The 18455-nt window shown below is 41.5% G+C and overlaps 1 protein-coding gene across 5 annotated transcripts in view; it reads right to left on the bottom strand.

Moving 5' to 3' along the window:
- Marchf8 (membrane associated ring-CH-type finger 8) overlaps window positions 1-18455 on the bottom strand; it is a 73567-nt gene that overhangs the window by 26267 nt on the left and 28845 nt on the right. For 3 of the 5 annotated variants that reach the window (XM_036180606.1, XM_036180607.1, XM_036180611.1), the window contains exon 2: window positions 11834-12010. The exons of the other annotated variants lie outside the window; for them this stretch is intronic. In XM_036180606.1, coding sequence (XP_036036499.1) covers window positions 11834-11932 — 99 coding nt within the window. In that variant the 5' untranslated portion in view covers window positions 11933-12010. The remainder of the gene's footprint in view (window positions 1-11833; window positions 12011-18455) is intronic. 5 annotated transcript variants of the gene reach the window in all.

Genomic DNA, 18455 nt, shown 5'->3' with positions numbered 1-18455 from the left:
TTCCGGAGCTTGTTAAGGCATCTCTAAGTCAGTGAGAAACCTGGGCAGTGCTGACAGGACACTTGTCCTACCTGAAGCGTCATCTTCCAACAGGAATGCATGGGCGTGTCCTCAGTGCAGCTCTCTCAGGCAGCATGGTGCCCTGTGCAGGGGACAGGCTATACCTGAGCAGCTGCTGCCCTGCAGCCATGCAGCAGCCAGCAGAACCACACTGATCTGCTGCGGGACTTCAGGGCTACACTCCTGTGATCAAACCACACTAACTACTTCCTCCAGCTGATTTCCAAGGAAGGAGGTAGTTAATGCATAATTCATGACAAGTCCATTCCCGAAACCGATTTCACTTCTGCTCTATGGTTCTCCTACAGCAATATACAAGGTAAGGATTCTAAGCTAGACTTGCTGGCTTGCAAACGATAGAAGTTCAATTTCCAGTTCTGTTTGTTCTTGTATATTAACCTATCACCCAGACTTTCTTGAGAGACTTCAAAAGAAGGTAGAAAGAGTAAATAATTAACCACAGATATCTGAAAGAACAACATATTTTTTCCTCTATCAACTAGTCCTAGCGGGGCTGAGCTGTACAAGAAGCAGCAGAGTACTTGTAAGACATGGCAGCTTGGGGAGGGGAGTTCTGAGCAGCAATGCTAGGAAACAAAACTGCTCGGAGCGGTATTTTCCTGCTCTCTGGCTATAAATAAACCTTTTATCTCACTAGTACTCTTCAAGGAAGCAGATGAACATTCATCCCCCCAACTGTTAATGCTTGCATGTTTCTAAGTGAGTGATGTCTGAAGCAGCCATTTCTTTGCTTCTCGAAACACAACTGCAAGACAAACTTGACCCAAAAGGCTGGTGACCCCTCCCTCCCTCTGGCCACTACATGTAGGAAGTGCAGTCATCTGTCTTGTTTCCACTTGTTTCCTACATCCTGCCCTGGTCCTGACTGCACTCACTGCAATATATCACGTCTGAGCTCTGTTAGTGGAGGAGGGCTGAGCATTTAGTTCTAGATGCTTCCCACTTATTTGTTGGCCCTGCAAGCAGGTCTTCCGTGCATTTCCTTGGCCCCGCATTTCTCCTTTCAATTCATTTTGTTACTTTATTATATCACTTCTGAGTTTGTACTTTCTAAAATGTAAGTGCTTTTATTGTTGTTGTTGCTTTTAAGATTTTATTTTTAGGGTTCAGACAACCAGGTGCATACCTTTAATCCCAGCACTTGGGAGGCAGAAAGTAGGCAGATCTCTGTGCCTTAGAGGGCAACTTGGTCTGCATAGTGAATTCCAGGACAGTCAGGACTATATAGACCCTGTCTCAAAAAAAAAAATTAAGTTTTTTTTAAATTTTATTTTTAGAGGCTAGAGAGATGACTCAGTGGTTAGGAGCACTGGCTGCTCTTTCAGAGTATCCAGGTTCCCAGCACCTATAAGACAGCTCACAACTGTCTGTAACTCTAGTTCTATACCATCTTGTGGCCTCTGAGGGCACCTGGCATAGAGGTGGTGCACAGACATTTGGCAAAATAGCCAAATACACAAAACAAAATGATAATAATACTAAAAAAATTTTAGAGACCTTATTTTTAATTATGTGTATATATGTGTTGGGGGAAGCATATGCATGTGGGTACCTGCCGAGTTCAGAAAAGGGCATTGGATCCCCTGGAGCTAGAGTTACATGGTAGTGGTGAGCAGTCAGATATGGTGTTGGGAACTAAATCTGGGTCCTCTGGAAGAGCAGGAAGTACTTTTAACCACTGAGCCAAGCCATCTCTCCAGCTCCATAGAATACACTCAATCAATATGGTTATGCTAGTCTTCATTTTAACAGCTATTTCTCACTTTCTTTTTTCATTCCTACTCACCACTTGCTGTTTATTTCATATTTACTCTATCTGTGGTGATGATGTTAGACAAAAGAAAAAAACTCTAACAATTTTCTTATTCAAGCCAAAGGGCTATCAAGCAGTGGAGAAAGCTCTCAGCCATCATCGATGGCTTGGCCAGGACTCCTCTTAAATGTGCCATGTACCAGCAGTTCGGGAAGTTTTGCAGGGATGAGCAGTACAGTGGCTGCCATCAGAAGCTGACAGTGACCGAAGCTAACCCTCTTACAACTAGAGGAGAAGTTGCCGAAGAAGCCAGTGTAGACCAGCAACGGAAGCAAACTGGACCAGTGAAATAGCCTGGCCAATGCCTCACCAACTGACAAAACATCACAAAGTCGTGTGTTGACTGCCATCTTCTGTAATTCTGCAAAGTAACAATGAGCTATTTCCTCATCAGACAGTGACACAAGGTGGCTATTTGACACCTGGTGACAATCATTCTACTCAGTGACTAGACCAAGAAGAAGCTGCAAAGCCTTTCTCAGCAGAACTGCAGCCAAAACTGGGGGTTATGGTCACTGGTGTTCTACTGCCGGCCTCCACCATGACTTTCTGAATCTGGCAACAGGACCCCCCTCCCACCCCCCATACACACAGCAACTTTAGGCAGGACTAGTCGTCAGAAAGGCTCTGGTTCTTTCCACTGTAACACCTCACCACACACTATAAATCAATACTTCAGAACTTTAACAAACTGGGCTGCAAAGTTGTGTCATCCACCACGTTCACCTATCCTCTGCCAACCAACTACTTCTTCAAGCATCTTGACAACTGTCTCTGGGGAAAACACTTTTACAAACATTAGGAAGCAGAAAATGCTTTCCAAAAATATCTCAAATCCCCAAGTATGGATTTTTAAGCTATAGGAATAGTCAAACTTATTTCCCATTGGCAGAAATGTATTGGCTGGCTTGGTTCCTATTTTGAATAATAAACATGTATACAGGTCTAATTCTACTAATTAAAATTCAGGGTCTGAAATTAAATTCCTTTCGCAAGAACCTAACAAAAGAAATGCTTATAACTACTAGAAGAAACAAAAACTTGATACAGTGAGATTCAGGGTGGTGTCTTTCCCCTTCCTCTCTGCTTTCATGAAATTTTCCTCCATATTTCCATGTCCTTCTTAGCAGAGTGACCTTGGGATAAACAAATCTTAAATATAAGGGATTGCTGGGTAATAGTAACTATAAATGATAAACTAGTTTTCCAAGATGATAATGACAGTCAATATTCCTTGAATGTTCTGAATTATTAGACTGTATTACCTTCTTTTCTCTGCTGCCTCTCAGCTATTATCTTCTGCTCTTCTTAAGTGTCTCTACACACTGAGTATAAAATTCCTGCTGACAGGATCATTCTAGGAAGACTTTAAATCCTCCACAAGTACAGACCAAGGAGTTCTCTAGCAGCCTTCTGGGAACTGATACAACAGGTGATGGACTCACACTGGATACCAGGAGTCTCACCTAGAACTCTGACTCTTGAGGTGAGGGACTTCCTTATACCCACACCACTACTAGCTCTTCAACCGACACCTGAAAAGGTGACTCCAATTGTAGACACTTGCTCTGCTTTAAGAAAGGCTTATGAAATGTGACAAACTGAATTCCTCTGGCTAAAAATGAGGAATGCCCAAATTCAGCAACAGGAAGATGAATTAAAAGGAGTGATATTTTATCCCCTACTGAAAAGTGGAATAGCACAACAGTATAAAATGAACTAAAATGTAGCAAGCTTCAAAAAGACAAGGACCCTCACTGTGGGATAAGAGGTGTTCTCAATGACTCACAGTAGCCACTGTCCTTTGGGGGCCTGTCACACACCATTATTTTCCCCTCAGATTACTTAGCTTCATGGATAATTACACCTACTCCTAGGGCTTTTTGTATTCCAAAATATCTATCAATTGAGACAGAGTTACACTATATGGCCCAGCTGGCCTGGAATGTAAGCTTTTCCTGCCTCTGTCTCCTGAGTGCTGAGAGTACAGCCAAACTTCCTTAATTTGTACTTCTCTAGAGATTCAAACACAACTGACTTCTAGGTATCCATAGCTGGACCAGCCACCAGAACCTTAGACTTCTCATGTCTACACTTACACTTGCCGTCTTTCCTGCCTCTGTGGTAGTGAATGTGACCCTGCTCTCTAGGCTGGAGGTCATCTATTCCTGACCAGCACAGTATGTGGGCGGGCCCCCAGCACTGCCCAGCCCACCTCTCATCTAGTCTTTCTTGATCCCAGCAACACTTCCTCATCATCCAGACTGGTACAACTAGGGTTCAAGTGGCCTTGGAGTCAGGGGACTTATCTGCCTTACTGATCTCGGTATTGTCTTCTCAGTGCTCATAGCCTCCATGTGGCCACTGCAGCCTTGTCCATTTCCCACCTTTGAATTCTAGTGAAAGTAAGTTGTATTCACTGTGGCAAATTGTTCTATATAATCTGGAAAATGATCTCTGCCAGCGGCACTTTGAGTTTTGAATTTATCAAGTTCCAGTAACCAAAAATAGAAGTAGTAGCAAGCAGAAGACAGAGCAGCAGAGAGCAAAACATCAAGTCAGGAGTTGGAAGCACCAGCTGAGGTAACTGGAGTAGCCAGATTTAGAGAGCAAACAAAAGTAACACTTTCAAGTTGGGGCTTACAAGAGTCCAGAAATCACGGGGGAAGTCAGGGCTGGGAGCAGGGGTCCTGAGCAGGCTTTCTCTATGGCTGAGCTTCCCACGGCTGGACTTCGGGCTTCCCCACTGCAGACATTTTTACATCATGGGATAAGCAGCAGCACCTGTCGATAGTAGTTTCCGTTCCAGATGTTCCCTTTCTCCCTGCCACCAAGCTGGGCGAGGGGCAGCCCCTCTCAACAAGGAATCTTGTCACTTTTGAGACCAACACATTTCAATCTGAAGTAATGGGGTATGGGACTTCATCTCCAAAGCCAACTTCTTAGTGAGCCTGAACAGCAAGTGACAAGTGAGCAACCCAGTGTAAATCACTCAACACACCATGTGTTCTCTTCCCTTGAAATTCCTGCACTGCCTATTTTTCCCTGACATTTTTCTCCATCTTTATTTAACTCTTATCTCTTCTCTTGTAAAGCAGGGTCTCATGTAGTCCAAGCTTGCCGGGAACTCACTCTGTGGCTGAGGATGACACTGAACTTCAGGTCCTCTTACTGCGCAGCCTTTCTCCTGAGTGCTGGGATGCTGGGTGTGTGCCACAATGACCAGGTCTTGCAGTGCTAGGGATCAAAGCCAGGGCTGTGGAAATGAGAGGCAAGCACTTCACCTGAGCATGCTGTCTCCCCAGCCCAATTCTTAGAACTCTGAGAAGCTCAACTCTGGTTTGTCTTATTCCAGAAAATCGCTTTGGGTCAGAAGCTCTTAGTGTACCACCGATGACACGGACTGTTCGCTTTTGCTTCCAGCTACAGAACAAGGCAGGAAGAGAACCAACTGGAAAGCTTTGGTAGAGGAGAGAGGGTCTGTGCTGAGCACAGGGACTAACAGAACACTTGAACTCGGGAAAGAGACACAAGCCCAATCAGGTGACAGCAATCGTCTTCAGATCTGCTCATTCGGACAACAAAGAGAGTATCTCTACCATGCCTTGTGGTGTTTGCTTGTCTGACTCAGCACCTACTGTGCCATAGGTGCTCAGTAAATATCTGTGCAAAGAATTAATAAATTAATGAGGAATTAAGTTAAAGACATACAAAACCAGAGAGAATGGAGGTGGGCAAGGTCCTCACAGATGGACAGAGGCTGCCCTAAGATACCAGTGAAGATTATGGCTGTGAAGAGTGTATGTCCATACTACTGACACCACCCACCACAGAGAACATTGTGCAGCCTGCTTTCTGGGGCTCCTCTATAAAAGAAGACGACATTTGACTCTGCTGTTCTCAGAATTCACATGAAGATTATGTTGTTTAGATGGCCCAATACTAAGGCCTTACAAGAGCAAGGCATGCAGAGTGAGCATGGAACAAGCATCTGTTACAGTACCTTAAACCCTTAACAGTAGCGTTCCAAAGCTAAAAACAAACAATTCTCAGAGGCACGAAAAAAACTGGGGAAAAATTTATAGGAAAACAAGAAGCTAGAGCCAATTAGGTTGTAATTCTATAATCACAAAGATGAAGAGGAAAATATTGTAAGGACATAAAATGATAAAAAATCGAAACATTAAAAATGTCAAAAGCAGAACTAAGCCCAGAAGAAAAGCATGGCGACAGTCAGAGCACAGTGTACAGGGTGAGTGTAGAGGGGCTGTGAGAGGCAGGGCCTAGGAAACAACAGCTGAGAGCACCCTGAACCCAGGAAAGACCCATCACAGATAATGGCTTGGGTTGTGATGCATGTTGAGACAGTTATCACAATGTGCCCTGCACTGTCACAGGTTCTCTGAGGGAAGACATAATCCACCGTTGTTCTAGATAGCTATGTAGATAGCTATACAAATGAACGAATGAATGTGTGCATTTTATTAATACTTATCTGCAAGAATTACTTTTAGAAGAAACATGGGAAAACATTCAAACTCACGTAACCATAATTCTCTTTGGGTCTCTCCATTCTTGGATGAGGTAAAGGAGCCATCTTGCTAAAGTCAAAAGCACTGACAATCATTTAGAATACTGTAATGGTATCCTACAGTGTTATTTAGTGAAATCTGCATTAAAAAACAAATTTGGATGTTTTCAATTTTCAACTGTTACTGAAAGGACATCTGGAAAGCTATGACATCTGTACACTGACAGCTAAAAATGCGTAGCAACATCCACAAATCATATTCATCAGTGACAGGTGACTAATGAATTCTATCACCTTCACTCAACTTGTACCAACACAGGAAATCCATCATACCACATATTCTGACTGTTTTATCTATAATGTGAACTCTAGCATAATCTCCTCCTAGACCAATGCCCAGAGTTCAGCTACATACTCTAAACAAGTAAACAAGTACTTTAAGATCCAAGAACGTAAAAAACACAAAACTGCTCAAACATAGCAAAATGAATTTAATGTTTGGTTAAGAGCACCCTCCCTCCCTTTCTTAATCTCCAGGGAAGCCATCAAAACTTGTCTCCACACTCAACAATAAGGCAAAAAAAAAAAAAAAAAAAAAGATATTTAGTAACAGAGGCATCATCTTTGGTTCTGGAACAGCAAGTGTGCTACAATTTCCTGCATATGCTTGAGTAAACTAGAAGGGGTCCCCACTGCATCACTGTAACAGTTGGGATTATCAAACAGGATAAGCACTCTTGGGAGGCAGATTTATAAAGAAACCTATATAGATGCCCCCCAACCAGCAACACACATACCACAAGAAGATAAATTCCTAGTTCCAGGTTTGAGAAATGCTACTATGGTGTGAACAGGATTGGCTCCACTAAAACTTGTATTAAGGTATGGTCCCCTGTAAAAGTACAGAAAGGGGGTAGGCCTTTAAGAAGTATTTGGTTATGAAGGATCTGTCATCATAAAAGGATGAACGTGGTTTCTAGGAAAGTGCTTTGGTTATTATAGGAAGTGGCTGTTACAGAATCCCACCTCCTCTGTACTCTCCTCTCTTGGTTCACACCCTCCTGTCCTCTGCCAAGCATGGGGCATGAAGAGGTCCTTACCAGAAGCTGTGCAGCCTCCAGAACTGTAAGCCTCTTTATAACTTACATAGCCTCAGGTATTCTGTTACAACAGTCGAAACTGTACTGAGGCAAACATTAATGTTCTGATATTCTCACAGGAAAGGTAAATACTGACTCAAGGAGCCACATGAATGGTGCCAGAGGTAGTGGCACATTAACTGACAGTGAGTTAACCAAGTATTTAAGATGCATATTCATCTCTTCATTTAATTGTGCCTCTATAGAGAAGCTAAGAATAAGAGAGTAGGCTAAATACTGACACACAAAGTTGTAATATGCAAAAGAAGCATTTTTAGGGATGTATGTTTGTTATTGTTGTTGTTGTTATTATTATTATCATCTTATATATTATACCCCAACAGCAATTTCCCCTCCCTCCTCTCCTCACATCCTCTCCCCGCACACCTCCACTCTCCCCCAGATCCTCTCCTTCTCTGTCCCTCCCAAGAAAAGAACAGGCTTTCCTGGGGTACCAACCAAACAGAGCATATCAAGTTACAAGACTAGGCACCGCCCCTCCCATCAAGGCTGGAAGAGGCAGTGCAGTAGGAGAAAAAGGGTCCCAAATGCAGACAAACGGGCCAGAGACCCCTGTTCCCACTGCTAGGGGTCTCACAAACACAACACATATGCAGAGTGCTAAGTCAGACCCATGTAGGCTCCCTGATGGTTGGTTCCATCTCTGTGAGCCCCTATGAGCCCTGGTTAGTTGATTCTGTGGGCCATTTAGAAAAAGGAATTTTTATCCTGCAAAATAAAACTACAGTTCCTTTGTCTGAAAATAGTAGGTTGGCCAGGTGTGGTAGCTAGTGCATGTTTGCTATCCTCAACTTTGGAGACCAAAATGGGAGGAATGTGAGGAGAGGGGCAAAAAACAGAAGGGGAAACAGGAAGGAAGAAAATGGAAACAGGAAAGGAAGGAGAGGAGGGGAAGGAGGGCGAGAGGGAGGGAAAGAAAGCTGAGAGAAGGAGTGGACCAGCACCTGGGCACACCTGAGGAGGCCCTGAAAACAGGCTAATCTGAAGACACAAAGCAGGTTCAGGCACTGAACTGGAAATGAGAGTCTGCAATATTAAAGCTCAGATTTTCTATCAGTTCTTCTGTTAGGTTTTCATGATTTATTCAGTACATTACAGTAACAATAATTAAGAGGTAAAGTACAATGGATTTGCTTCAGAATACTGCTATCATCTGCTCAATTGTGAGGCTCTTGTTCCAAATGCCAGGTACAGATGACTATATTTATAAACTTTATGAATATAAGTGTATATATAAAGCATCTACTTCCTTGTATTAAATTTTCTCCATTTACATACTTTCAGAGCAAACTGAAATTTGTTTAGATAACTATCACTTTGATGTTTCATGATAAAATCCCTCTGTTGACCTCGAAAGGAAGATGAAGATATCAATGGTGACTGAAATAGAATTCTTTAGAAATATGAAAAGTACCTTTTGCTTTCTACATAGCTGTCTAAATACAAGCTGACCATGGATAATCTTTTTGATACTTTCAGGAATACAATGAGGTGGACTAGTTCCTTCAGGGTTGAAAGTGAAAGTGCATTTTCTGGATAATCTTACAAATTGGGTCCCAGGTTATTCGGTCCTCTATTGTAATGCATCCACTCCTACAGCTTTGATCACACACACACACACACACACACACACACACAAGGCATGGGGACAGAGAGGCAGAACATGCAGTGTCCACTCAGCCTGTCCAATCTTGACAAAAGTAAAGTGTAAGACAGGAGCAGTGGCACACACCTGGAATCCTAACACTCAGGTGGCCAAGGGAAGAGTACAGAGTTTGGGACTAGCCTAGGCTACAGAGAGAGTGCATATTAAAACCTGTCACAATAAAATAAAGTGGGTGGTATTTTTTCCAGAGCCAACAGGGTTTTTTTTTTTATTCACTTTACATACCACCCACAGATCCCTCTCTCATTCCTCCTCCTACTCCCCGCATCCCTGCCTAACCTCCCCTCCAACTCACCTCTCATCCCCTCCTCCAAAAGGGTAAGTTCTCCCATTGGAGGACAGCAAAGCCTGGCATTCAGTTGAAGCAGTACCCAGGCCCTCCCCACTGCCTCAAGGTGAGCAAGGTGTCCGATCATAGGTAATGGGATCCAGAAAGCCAGAGCCAACAGTTTTTAAGTGGCAGTGTTAGTAACACTAGGGGTGTTTGTTTGTTTAGATATAATAAAGATAGTGGCAATGTTTACTACTAGACACAGCAATTGAACCTTTATGAGTCATTGCCTCCTCATCACTCCTGATCAGGGTAGACTCATCCTACAGTGCTGGGAACTAGCTCTTTCTGGGAATCCAGGGAAGCATCTCTTTCCCTGGACTAACATTTTCTCCCTAATTTGGAAAAGATGCTGTTACTTATTGTGGACCCTAGAACCCTAACTCATTAAGACAGGAAAATGGACATTGTCCTAAGATGGAAAGTAACTTACAACAACCGAAAAACAATGTGTATTTTCAAACATTGACTTGGAGACAAATTATAAAATTGTCTATTAGACTTTTAAATGACATAGGCATTAATAACCACACACTTCAGTGTACACAAGGTTGCTTCAAGATAGGCCTAAAGGCCTAAAAGTAAGATATTATTAACTTATTATTAACATGAAAAGAAAAAGAACCTATTCTCTAAGACAGTTAAAATTAAAAAATAATTTCTTTGGAAATGAAGCAACTAGGTTTCCAAAAGAGACTGAAAGCTGAGAAGTCATGGATTAGTGTCTACAAAAACCTACAAAGCACCATGGTGTTTCATGTCCTTAAACTCAGCTCTCAGGAGGCAGAGGCAGGTGAGTTCAAGGCCCGTTCGGGCTACACAATGAGTCCCAGGACAGCCAGAGCTACATAGTGAGATCCTGTCTCAAAAACCAAAACAAATCTAAAAAGCAGCATCCCTCTTAAAAGATCTTTTACTCACTAGTAAGTGATAGCAAGAAAACCCTTTATGATTACAAAATATTCCCAGTAGTCCGCATACACCGAAAGTGAGGCAGGTCTTCATCCACAGATAATATAACTGGGTACAAGTCATTAGCCCTCCACAGAGTAGCAGAGACAGGCCCATGCAGTACATGCTATAGAGAGACTGTACAAAGTCACCTTGGGTATTACCTGAGATAAAGAACTTATCTTTGTAGTTCCCGGAACCTCTCCTGGACTTCTCTTTCTCGATCACAAACTGCATCAGATTTGGGGTTGACTTTGTGCATTTCCTCACCTGAGTCCCTCTGCTTCTCCTCTTCCTTTAACTACAGCTCTCCACAAAATCCTAGTTTTCTACAGAAAGCCTTTCCTAACCCTTTGGGTTTAGATTAGTTCTGAAATTCCTCCATTGCTCACCTTATCCAACTGATGTATGTTTAAGTGTCCAGCCAGATCATCATCAGCATGAAAACAGAGACAGGCTGATTAAAATGACCTCCTTAATGAAGTCAATGCTCCTAAAGTTTTGTTCAAATACATTTATACACTGCACCTTGTTTTATGAATCTAAATAACTTCATCTTAGGAATGTAAAAGACATAACCACTAAGAAGCTGATAAGCCCATGCCAAACCCTCAGAACCCAGAAACCAGCAGAAGACAGTCTCCTCTGAACACGGTCAGCTGTGCTCACCTGCAGAGAAACCAGCCTTCCAGAGCTCAGGTACCATTCTAGATCATAGTTAGTGGAATTTTAATAAAAAATAATTATCATGGTTGAGGCTGCTGAGATGACTCAGGGGGTAAAGGTAACTGTCACCAAGCTTGACAGCCTGAGATTATTTCCCAGGATCCACAGGGGAAGTTCATCAACTCTCCAAAATTGGACTCTGGCTGGCCTCCACTTGTGGGTCACAATATGCTCACACCCCCATACAAATTCATACACATGTAAAATCATAAATTAAATATGAAAACTATTCAAATAATATATTTGTGATGGCGGTTAGTACTGACTGTAAACTTAATTGGATCTAGAATAACCTAGAATAAGCTAGTGTGTGGGTGAAGTGTTTACAGATAGAGTTAACCCAGGTGGGACACCCAACCTCAGAATAAGGAGGAGGAAGGGAGCCAAGTACCAGTATTCTCTCTGCTTCCTGACTGGATCCAATGTGACCTGCCACCTCCTGCTCCCGCCACCATGCCTTCCTCACTGCCAAACATCTGCCCTCAAATGGAAACAGAACAGCCCTCTTCCTTCCTTCCTCAGCTACCAGGAAAGAACACCCACAGGAAGGCACTTGAAGGAGTTCTCCTGTTACCTGCTCCCGCTCCTTATCTTTGGTCTTGCTTCTGTAGACTCTAGCAGCAGTGGCGTCCTGAGAAGGGATGGCAGAGATCTGGTGCAGTGGCATGCTCATTCCAGCCTCTGACCTGGTCTTTCTCCTTACGGAAGTGAGTCTCCACTAGCAGAGTCATTTTGGGCCATTGACTTCAAGCTGAGAGAAATGAAAATAAATACAACTGAGCTAAGTTACCTGATTTCCAACAGTAAGACTAGCGCTGCATTAAATTTGAGTAAGTTATGCTGGCAAATACTTGGTCTGCAAAAGGGATAGCAAATGGCTAGAGAAAAATCGTAACATTTGTTTCTTATAATAAAATGATAGTATCTGAAGGAAGCTAGGGAATCAGGTCTGTGAATAACCACAGATTAGTCTTCAGCAATGTCTCATATTATTTTCAAAGTTAAACTTTTGCTCACGAGCAAGTATTCCTGTGTATGTGTGTGTTTCCTTGAGAATCAAACCTAAGTCTCATGCATCCTGATATAGTAATTTTTCCTTAAAACTAATGCTCTTGGCAGGATGATTACAACTTTGAAACTAGCCTGAGCTACGTAATAAGATCATTTATAAACAAAACAAAATTTAAAGCAAACATTAGATACACACACAAAGCAAATTCACCAATGCTGTTCTTGGAGACAGATTATAATTCTGTGGTAGAGTTTGCCTACACACCTAAGTCCCTGGGTTCAATCCCTAGTATGAAGCTCTAAATAAGAAAAATAAGGGAGGGGAAGGGCAAAATAGTAGTCCCTCCAGCTGACCTCAAATTCATATAATGGCAAGACTGCTGAAATTCAAAGTATCTCTGGTTCATGCATAACTTTCCACAAGTCTAGACTCTCCAAACCTGCTGTTGGCCAACTTTTCCTATAAAGAGCAAGACAAATGTTTCAGGCATGGTAGGCCAAATCTGTTCTACTTACTTAATTCCACTGGTAATGTGAAAGTAACCACTGACAATGGGTAAATAAGTAAGAATGGTTACATGTTATCATTTAGATACGCTTTGACCACTAAAGGATCACCTGCTGCAGTTTGGTACCCAGTGTAACAGGAGTTAGTTCCTAACACTGTGAAGAGCTATGGAGTAAGTCTCGAGGATGGAGAAGTGTTTTGCAGAAGGATGAATTTATCTCATGAGTGAGCTCAGGAACAGTTGTTACAAACCTCCCAGCTCTCCTGCTTCCTCTCCCCACCATTTTTTTCTTTCCTTCCCCACTATTTCCCTTTCTGACCCTGTGATAGCATCTAGCCTGTAACAATACAGCAAGAGACCCTCACCAGAAGCCAGTGTGATGCCCTACATATGGATCTCCACAACTGTGACCTAATTAAACATTGATGTGTGTGTTGTTTAAACACATTACACACACACACACACACACACACACACACACACACACACACACATATATCCCAAACTTGGGTATATTTTGTTATGAGAAAACAAAATAAAGTACAGCATTATATACCAACAGAAATGTATTTGCAAAAACAGATGGCAAGATAGATTTGGCCCATGACTTATAGTTCAAAAAGGGTTTCTCAGGGAGGATGTAGGTAATCAGGGACATTCTTGAGAACCCCGAGAAGGCTGCCTTTTTGATGTCTATATAAACTGTTTTATGTGACCAGGTACACTTGGCTTTTTTCTACACTCTCTCATTGCTAATGATCAAATCTTTCCTCCCTATTCGCTTTCCTCGATGCCTCCACAGAAACAGCCCTATACAAACTATCCATGTTTACAGTAGTTCCGTTTCTTGATGCCGTCTGAATGTTAACAGGATGGAGCCTTAAAATAAAAGAATATGCCTCTAATTTGGGGGCCTTCGCTTGTAAACCATGTGTAAGGTGGTGGTAAGTAGGGAAGGTAAACAAAGCATCCTAAGCCACATTTGAAAAACATCTGTTCCAGCTCTCTCAAAACTCTGCTCTGGAACAACTGTGTCTGTGGGGCTGGTCTCAACCCTGACAGTTTTACTAATGAAGCAGAAGATCACCAGGACTCAAGCATAGATTCCTGCACACTGATCAAATCATAAAGCAACAGGAAGGAGGGAGGAATGGCTACAGGCCAACACTCACATGAAAATGAGCTACAAGAATATTATTTTAGAGGGTCTCATTTTGTAATAGGCAAGTGACTGAGAATCAAAAAATAAGAAGATGGGGTGACAGGGTCTACACACCACATATCCCCTCCTCTTCTTCAGGCTCTGATGAAGCTGGTAGAGAGGGAACCTGTGCCCTACAAATGCTCTGCATGGTTATATCCAAACACACTATCCCACACCAAGAGGCACACACTTACTGTTGAGTAGCTTACGCTCTGGAATACCACAATAGTAGTGAGCAGTGTCTTCATCACTAATGCATGAAAGTCTTCTGTCAAAGATGACGAATTCCAGGTGGTTTCTTGGAATAAGTAGTCAAACTGACCGTGCCCAAAGCCCCACTACCTATCATGCCAGTAGCTACCTGTGGTGCTTCTGATATAATCACCATTATTACATCATTGGTACATGTCCATGACAAGCCTGGGAAAGACTATTTATACCACAGAGAAACCAAGAGAGTCAGAATGTTCGCAGCTTTGACAGGCCCTCTTCCTTATGGTCACTCCAGCTGCTCTTCTGACATGTACCTACCTCCAGGTAATGGAAGTTTGCCAGAAGGAACACTATTTGAGATAAGCATTCATTCATTTACAAACGAACCAACAAACAGACACTGCCACTATGTACATGAAGGTTCATAGGAAAGAAAGCATATGACAGTTATCTTATTAATTCATTTTTGTCCATCTTTAATGAAGAACAGTTAGACTTGGCAATGTGCCTGGTCATCTAGATAAGGACTTCAATTTCACTGATATAAATCAAAGCCAACTGAAATGAACATCTATATCTAGAGGAACTAGACGCCTAAGGTTTGAGTCAGGAAGAAATGCCAAGTTTATCATCAGGAGAGTTCACTAGTCAAGATTATAACTCTCACAGGCTGGGATGTAGCTCAGTGGTAGAATGCTTGTGTAGCATTAACAAGATAATGGGTTTGATCCCTACTACCTCAAAGATGTGTGTGTGTGTGTGTGTGTGTGTGTGTGTGTGTGTGTGTGTGTTGGGGAAAGGTTTGTTCTCTTCAAACTGATTTAAAGAATCAAAGTAATCCCTGTTTGGCACAGATTCGACAAGCTGATTCCAAAATGAAAATGGAAACTCGAGACTCAGACCTGCTAAAGAAGGCTTGAAGACCAAAGTTCGAGGACTTCTCAGTTTCAAAACTTACTCCACAGGCTCAGTAATCAAGACCTATTTGGACATCTGTCCAGACAGATATATAGAGAACAGAAGTGCAGAGTTGAGAAATAAACTCATCTATCTATAGTCATATAACTTTCCATAGAATAACAACATGATTCCACAGGAATCAAGAAGACATTTTTCAATGAGTGCCAGGACAACTGGACAGCCTCATGAAAAAATAAATAAATCTGGATCCCTTCCTCACACTAAGAAACAAAAGAAAAGTTAGAAATCAACAAAATAATTTCTTTATGTGTGTGTTTCAAAAGCCACCATGATAAAAGTGAAAAGTGGAGCTGAACATGTAGCTCAACAGCACCGTGCTTGCATAGTAAGTGCGAGGCCCTGGGTTTGACATCCAGCATACAACACACACACACACACACACACACACACACACACACACACACACACACGGCAGTCTGAATCCCAGAACTCAGAAGAGTAGGGGGGATCATGAGTTCAAGGTCAGCATGTGCTATACACAGTGAGACCTTTTCTCTAAGAAATAAAACAGAGAGTGGAAAGGACGGAGGGAGGGAGGGAGGGAGGGAGGGAGGGAGGGAGGGAGGGAGGGACAAGGAAGGAACAACAACAGAATAAAAGAAAATGTTTGCTAGTCATGCATCTAGCAAGAACCCTGTATCTAGAAAGCACAGACTTCTCACAAAGTAATAACAAAAAGACAAGAACCCAATGAGAAATGGCTACTTGAAATCACCGGCTGTCAGTAAGTGTAAACCAAAGCCATAAGGGACCATTTATGTTCCTAACTGAAGATATATGAACAAGTGTTGGTAAGGACATGATGAAACTAACCCCTTCGTACATTGGTGATGGGAATGTAATTGGCTACTTTGAAAAAGCCTACTTCTTCCTCAAGATAATAGACATGTTACCATATGACCAAGCAATTTAACTTCTAGGGCACACACATCCAAAACAAATTAAAATATCTACCCTATTCATGAACACTGCCCCTAAATTTATTCATGTATATTTATACTGCATTATCCATATCAGCAAAAAAGTAGAATCTAACCAAAACTGTATCAACTTCAAAGTAAATAAATATAGTGTATATCCATTCACTTGAACCATATTCATCAATAAAAAAGTATGAATGAACTTTGAAAAAAAATTAAGTGAAAGAAGCCAGTTACAAAGGACCATCTAATATTTGATAACATTTGCATGAAATGTCCAGAGTAGGTAAATCTACAACGACAAAAAGCTGGATGTCGAGGTGAAAATGGGAAAATACAAGGTGTGACTGCTTAAAAGGACTTCTCCTTAGAGTAATGAACACGATCTAAAAGTGCCTATGGTGATGTCACACAATACAGGAGCAAAGAAAGCTTTTTAACTACATCCATTCAAGTGGGTGAGTTCTAATGCATATAAACCATCTCAATAAAGATATTTTAAAAATGGAAATAAGTGAATTAAAAACATTTTTAATTTTTCCTTTGTGCTACATCTACTTAATTTTTCCAGAGGGCCTGGAGATGGACACTGTCATCTTACCCTCCCACCTCTAAGCAGGACAAGAGAAAGGGTACAAAAGTAACAATCAGAAATCAAAGTTCAAGTCCTGCTATCAAATGTGTGAGGTTAGGTAACTTCTAAACTGTTATTTCCTGTCTATGAAAGATAAAGGTAATAACCTCTCATAAGTCTGAAAGGTTAATATGAAGATCAAATAAGTGTTTCCATATGCACACACACACACAGGGCTCTATGCAGGACATTTACCAGCAGGCTTTCCCATCTGCCTGCTGGCACACTCTGTCTTTCTAGCACTGGTTTATGTCCCCCTCTTCTTCAATTCCAGATTTATAAAACTGGGCCCTCCGATCCTTCTGACATCTACTGATGACCTCTAGACACAAAAGCAAGAATGACAGTGCCTGGCCTGCAGTACCAGGAAGAAGGCCTGATCAGGAAAACACCCAGCATGGCTCAGCAGTCTAACTGTTCTCTGTACTTTACAGAGGACAATGCTGCAAACAAATAAAAATAACAACATGGAAGTCAGAAGACAGCAATGCTAGTTTCAGTCCCCCTGACCTTCACCCCAAGAAGGATCACACTTGTCTCAAGGTACCAGGTTCCAGCAGCACCCTACTCCATTCCTTCAATTCTAAGAATCAAGAAAGAGATGCACAGAACAGGAATCCAAATGCAGAGACACTAAACCTCGCATGCCTATGAGAAAACTGAGATATGTTCACAATGCAGACTGAGAATCACGAGCAGGTTCATGATATGGAACACATAGGTGTAAGTTTGTCTTCTAAGACACATCTTCAGAATCACTCATTCATGTTATCAAATGCTACATACAAATATAGAAGTCACCATCAATACAAAACCTTGAAGACTTAAAAAGCAGCAAAGGAAAATCATTGATAATGTATACATTGTATATTATATTAATATATATTAAAAAACCTATCTCAAACCAAAACTTTATACAGCAAAGCATGTATTTTTAACTACTAAAAGAGGAATTTTCTAAGAATTACTGATACCAATTAAAGACATAAATATTCCTACAAAAATCATAATGTAGGCTGGCCTGACAGTAACGTAACTCAGTTGGCACGCTCACACAGCATACACAAATCCATGGCTTTCTTTTCAGTCCCACAGAGACCAGGTATAGTGGTGCATGCCTATACTCCCAGTATTTAGGAGGTAGGGACAGGAGAACCAGAAACCCAAGGTCATCCTTGGCTACACAATGAGTTTAAGGTCAGCCAGAGATACATATAAAAATAAAAATCAGTAATGTATTCTACTATAAAATATATATACATGAATATTACTGACCCTGTACATCAACAAAACAAACAAAACAAAAAAGAGATAAACAATATGAAAGCAAATTAAGAATTTTCAATAAAAAGCAGGGACCTTGAGGTATATTTTATTACTGAACTATAATAAAATATTCTCTTAAGTTAAAACACATATTTAATGTAACCCAATCAAAGTCTAAGACAGACTTCACATGAAAAAATGATCATAAAAAACAATATAAATAAGCAAAAAAGTTGAGAAAGAAGCAATACGATGTATTCTATAAAATATTTAAATATTATAAGACAATTATCAGGAAAAAACAAGGAACAGGAACAAGATTTTTAAAAGTCTGAGACTGAACCGTATGGAGGAGTACACTCACTAGTCAGCACAAGCATGGGCCTAAAATTACAGCAAGGCCATGCTACTCAATGACTGGGGTTGGGATAGCTTGATAATGCAGAAAGGAACTTTTT

This window comes from Onychomys torridus, chromosome 3, assembly GCF_903995425.1.
Source record: "Onychomys torridus chromosome 3, mOncTor1.1, whole genome shotgun sequence".
Lineage (NCBI taxonomy): Eukaryota > Metazoa > Chordata > Mammalia > Rodentia > Cricetidae > Onychomys > Onychomys torridus.
This window is presented reverse-complemented; position numbering and strand designations above follow the sequence as displayed.